The sequence below is a fragment of the Pholis gunnellus genome (genome assembly GCF_910591455.1).
Source record: "Pholis gunnellus genome assembly, chromosome: 18".
NCBI classification, from domain to species: domain Eukaryota; kingdom Metazoa; phylum Chordata; class Actinopteri; order Perciformes; family Pholidae; genus Pholis; species Pholis gunnellus.
The window spans coordinates 20,526,787-20,532,507 of NC_136545.1; the positions used below are offsets into that span (position 1 = coordinate 20,526,787).

The window sequence follows — 5,721 nt, forward strand, 5'->3', positions numbered from 1 at the left end:
ACTAATGTTAATTATCTTAATGTATTAGTTCTTTGGACCAAACAAACGGGTCATTTTGACGCCATTTCTCTCTATTTTCATTATTTTTACAAACTAATCAATCGATCAATAAAGACAATAATCAGCAGATTAATCCACAGTGAATAAATAATCATGAGTTAATAGTTTGAAATGAGCAGTAAATGCTTTTACAGGACTCGTGAGTGCAGAAACACACTGACCGATATAAGATGGAGTTCTGGTGGAGGTGAGTTAAACCGCAGCAGACCTCTGCAGCGTAGAAGCAGACCCGGTCCTCGTCCAGACCGGGAACCCCGATGTTATGAATGTGGAACTTCAAGTCCCCGCCGCTCATCATGGTCAGCACCATGCAGAGCGCGTGCTTGGTCTCGTAGGCGTACGCCAGATTCACCTGAGTGGAGAACGAGGAAGTTCATGTTGAGATGTGGATCAGTTCAAAACCTTTGAGCTGTAATACAGTCACTTACAGTCACTTACAGTCACTTACAGTCACTTGTCTGACAGTCCTGTATCTGTGTTGTTGCGCACTTTATTTCATATTTTATTGCAAATTTCAAAAGATTGCACTGTTGTTGACTGTTTAATGTTTTGTTTATTGTTAAATGTTTCGCCACGTCAACGTCCATGTTTGTTATCGTCAACAAATCCTCTAAAAAGACCCAAAACTGACAACATATTAGACAATCTTTTAATACTTTCTGACTTCCTGTCTGTGTACATTTTTTAAAAACACAAACGTATCGTTCCATCAGTGATCTCCTGAAACAATCAGGTACTACTTACTGTAGTTTTTTATCAAACAAACAGGAGGAAATAGTGCGTTTCTTTGGGACTACTTTTAGTGGCGGATTAATCCACATTTGGTGCTCTCGTGAGTATCTGAGGCAGCAGGACGGCGTTCAAGGGATTGAGTCAAAACAAACCCGTGTTGTTTATCCCCGTTCATAGAACGCTTTTAATGGTTTTATTCGGTCTGTTGACAATAGAGAAATAATGACATTTGACCAGACTTTGGAGAAGTTTGAGTGTTAAACAGAAAGCGTAACTTTGTTACTCTCACCACAAATCTGCTGTTCAGCCCTTCCAGGATGGTTTTCTCGTTGAGCGCCATGGTTTCTCCTTTCCTCTTCTTCACGTGAGTCTTCTCCAGCTTTTTGCAGGCGTACATCATTCCTGTGGCTCGCACCTGACAAGCCCACACCTGAGACCAGGAACACGGTCAAAGCATGACTTCAGATCGTGGCACAAGACTTAGTATTTAATGAACTGTGCACTTTAATGAAGTCAGAGGAAACAGAGTTTGTTGGAGATATATTCTGAATTATTGAGACGCAACCTCCGGTTCTTCTCTCATTCTCTAAACATTGTAAACATGAGTTTATGGTCTCAATCTCTAGTTTCAAGTCTTCTTCAATACAGCATGATGTTCATTTAGTAAATGATGGTCCATTTAGAGTCACACAGACCATAAAGCAGGGGATGCTTTAGGGGCGGGGCTTACTGTGATTGACAGGTCTCTATCAGAGACGTACACATTCGGGTTCACCAGGTCTGTCCGGCAGACATCTGATCCAACTCACCACCAGGTGGTGATCACTCGACAGCTCTGCTTCTCTCTTCACCCAAGTGTCCAAAATACACCGCCACAGATCTGAACTTTGGCCGAAGGTGTTCTGGTGCCGAGTACTCTTCTGAACCTTCCTCCAACATGATGTTTGTCATGGTCAATCCATGGCTCGCACAGAAGTCCAACAACAAAGCACCACTTGGGGACTATAGAGACCCCAGTCGGCGCCATTTCCAGAACGCAACCCAGAGACTCCAAGAAGGACGGATACTCCGAGCTACCGGTACTCCGGGCTACTGTTTTGGTGCATGTTCACAAAACAACCATGAGATACCTCCTTCCAGCGAGTCGCACCCTCTCCTTCCCCCAGCGAGAACTCCCAACCGGGGGGTTGGTGGCGCCTCTCACACCGGGAGCCCCTCTCTAGGAGTTTGGTTCCAGAACCGATGTTATGGGTGGATGTGATGCTGCTCCACCTCCCACACCAGGTCTGGTTCATTTTCCCAGCAGAGAGCGGTTCCACGACCCTAGAGCCTAATCTGCAATGCCGGGGGGTCCCCCGCCTTTTGCCAGCTGCCCGGTTCACAATGCACCTGACCCCCCAATGCCCACCCTTGCACATGGTTGGACTCCAGGGAGGCTGCCCCATGTCGCTCGCTGGCGAGCTCCCTTGTCCAGGTCTGGCTCCAGAAGGGGAACCCCGGGTACGACTACAACTCCTTTCTCGCCGATTCATACGGAGTCAGTAAATCGTCTGAGACCACTTTGCCTTCAGAGACGCTTCCAGGAGCCATCGCCCCCGAGAACACATCTTCCAGAGTCACACACTCCTCCACGTTAAGGTAGCAACTCCTTTTTTTGTGGTGAAACACTGATCCCAGCAACTCGCTAGCACAGATTCTGGTTTTTCTGAAAATGATGCTCGTGGGATGAAAGGACGTCAAGCCTCACAGATAGTTCTGGTTTTATGAGCGCAGTGTCTCTAACAACAGGGACACTGATCCTGTAAAACAACACGCTTCCTCTCCTTTCTAGTCTATTGTGGGTCGAGGTAGAAACGGATATCTTAAAACCAGAATGATCTGATACCACAAGAGCTAAATGAAATTATAAAGCGATATTTTTCATTTGGGTGAAGCAACGCTTAAAGGAAACATCAGGTGACGGCAGGCTTACCTCTCCAAACCCTCCTTTCCCCAGAAGCCTGTACTGTCTGAAGGCCTGCTTGGTGATGGGCTGCCTTCAGGAGAAACACAGCTTGTTGTTTTCATTCTGAATTGATTCGTTTAAACTACAAACTAAAAAACGGAGCATTTTAAGTACAAGCAGACACGCACACACACGCACACACACACACACACACACACACACACACACTGACCTCTCCAGCATCTTCCACTGTAGGAAACGGTCAAAGAACATGCTGTCCTGGTACTGGATGAATGGCTCTCCACAGAGGTATTCATGTAGGTTTCTAATACACAAAACAGAGAAGTTTGGTTTTGTCTTTAAATAAATGAACATATGCAGACGTGTGAACAGAGAGGAGCAGGTGTGAACTCACTCCCTGGACTCATGGAAGACGTCCATGCACGGGTCGAGCTCCAGACTCTGGATGCAGCTCTGCTCATGCTGCTGCACGACGGACACACACTGGTTGGACTGAGGGGACACGGACGAAGACGTTAGGACAGGAAGTGCTTCATTTAATGTGTTACGCGTGTTTCCTGTGTTGTTGTCAGACCTGACTCCAGAAGAATCTCTGGATGATGCTGAAGCCGAAGTCTCTCCTCTCCTCATCTGACTTGGTCTCAAAGGCGTCCTGAAGGAGACGAGCAGAGCATGAATGTGCAGCTCCCAGACATTCTGGATAGATGATGCTCACCGCGTCATTAAAACTGTTTTTGCAGCGATCACATTCAGCGTACGGAGCCCGTCCACGTTGGAAAATGAAATATCTGCTTTAACATCAAAGATATCCGACACACACTTCTTATCTGCGCTTTAAAAAGAATCCAACATCCTCTTTCCTCTCGTCATTCTTCCTCCAAACAAACGTTGGTCAACTCTTTCATAGTTTATCATCAAGAACTTGAGTAAATGTTGATGATGCTGTCCTCACCGAGACGCTAGAAATAGTTTTCTAAACTGAGTTTTATAATTTAACAGTTTTTACTTGTGCGACAGCCGTCTTCATGTTGCATATCTTTCCTCCTTTTTTAGTTATTCCATAAATGTTTTAGATGTTTTAGCCCATTTTGCATTACGCACTAAATTAAAAAAGCTTTTCCTGCGATGCAACGATGACTTCAGCTGCACAATTTCCTCCCAACATGGGAAGACTTCTCTTCATATAATACAGTTTATGTTTAATGTGTGTTACAGTGACAGATACTGTGAGCAGGCGTGAGTGTGTAGAAGTGTACCAGAGCGTCCTGCAGGCTGATGTAGTTCTGCAGGTCGGCTCGACTCCGGCAGAAGAGCTGAAACAGTTTCTTTCCGATCGGCTGCTTCACACACAGACTGTGGTAGTCTCGCTCTGATGGAGCAAAAACACAGGATGTGACCTCATGCAGCAAACCCACAAACATGTATGGACTTATGAAACACACACACACACACACACACACACACACACCTATGTCCAGGTCCACACACTGACTGATGTGAGGGAAGCGCAGCATGTCTCTCCATTTGAAGCTTCTGCCTTTGCTTCCTCCTCCTGCAGGAACATTTAGTTTAGGAGTTACACGTCTATCACCAACAGTGTTGTCATCAGCCTATCGCGTGCCTCGTCCGTCAGGTTTTCAGATAATAGTATGTTCCACTGAGGACGATCTATTTATAGCTGCAGGAACAGGTAAGCAGAGCCTGTGGGACCGCATTGCTCTGCTAACTTGCTCTCAGACTGTAATGACCTGCTGTCACTAACGTCACACAGATCTGTTTTACAAAAGAAAATGTTTTCCAACAAAAGAAAAGTTCTCTGCAGAACATTCAACTTCAGGGAGAATTCAGTAATATTTCACTTCGATGAGAAATGTCTCTGATGCTCGAGTTTCTAATAATCTTCTGCACGAGGATATTAAATGTTTGTCATCTGATCAGTTCTCATCTTTCAACATGTTGTTTAGAGACGTCACCGTCCTCACGTCACCCAACCAGACACCTGTGAGCCCACGCAGATGATGTCATGAAGAGAGAGACAGAAATCAGAGTAGCTCTAACATATTATAAAACCAAATGCACCACGTGTTAAAGTCAGCCTCTTGTCTGATCTAAGATCAATATATTAAAGATCAAATAAAACGCATTGACAGCCTGTTGCATGTCTGGTTATTAAAGCTACTTTAAAGAAGTGACACAATAACTGTAGAAACAGCAGCATCCTCTCACCTTCTCTGGCTTTAATAAGCGTATTATTCGCCATCATGCTTTCAATCTCCATGTCTGAATAGAAGGCGTCCTGCGGTCCGATCCGGTCCTCATGCACAGGCTGTAATCAACACAAAGTCCTCCGCAGCGCGGTGACTAGAGAGCGCAGTCCAGCTGGTCGGGTTGAGGGAGGAGTGCCTGTTTGGCTGCTTGCTGTCACTAATGAATGGAGGTGCGGGACAGCGGGCTCCAACCCCGGGACACTCCCTCCTCTCAGGAGCGGGACCAAACCGGATCATCCTCTGAGGCACGCGCTCCCATCAGCTCAAGATGAGCTATAGTCCTGATCCTCTATCAGACCTCCACCAGTAAAGAGACCACCAGAGAGAAGATGGTCTGTTTCTATAGAGCTGTTCTTGATGCTCGTCATCGGTGACAACATGGAAGTTCGACGTAGTAACTTTAAGAAAATGTAGTAATACTACAGTGTATAAATACTCTGTTACAAGTAAAAGTTCTGCATTGAAACGTTTACTTGTATACAAGTTCAACATTAAAGCATCGAATCATACTTAAAGTACAGTATAATATAATAATGTAAAAGTAGAACTATGTAGAATAATATATATTATTATTGTTTCAGAGTTATTGATGCATTCATGTGTTCACTTTAATGTTGCATCTGGTAAAGTTTAAGCTCATTTTGATATCTTTAAATGAGTTTAATCTATAATAAATAATCATGATTTATTAGTTGA

General features: G+C 44.7%; 1 protein-coding gene across 1 annotated transcript in view; it reads right to left on the reverse strand.

Moving 5' to 3' along the window:
- The window catches only part of grk5 (G protein-coupled receptor kinase 5), a 9,048-nt gene extending 3,880 nt beyond the window's left edge, over positions 1-5,168 (reverse strand). Inside the window, exons 1-9 of the mRNA XM_079179631.1 lie at positions 4,985-5,168; positions 4,227-4,310; positions 4,015-4,127; positions 3,333-3,410; positions 3,153-3,250; positions 2,970-3,062; positions 2,765-2,828; positions 1,082-1,222; positions 222-412 (exon numbers count right to left, since the gene is read on the reverse strand). Of these exons, the coding sequence (XP_079035757.1) occupies positions 222-412; positions 1,082-1,222; positions 2,765-2,828; positions 2,970-3,062; positions 3,153-3,250; positions 3,333-3,410; positions 4,015-4,127; positions 4,227-4,310; positions 4,985-5,036 (914 nt within the window). The 5' untranslated portion in view covers positions 5,037-5,168. The remainder of the gene's footprint in view (positions 1-221; positions 413-1,081; positions 1,223-2,764; positions 2,829-2,969; positions 3,063-3,152; positions 3,251-3,332; positions 3,411-4,014; positions 4,128-4,226; positions 4,311-4,984) is intronic.
- Positions 5,169-5,721: the final 553 nt, after the last annotated feature.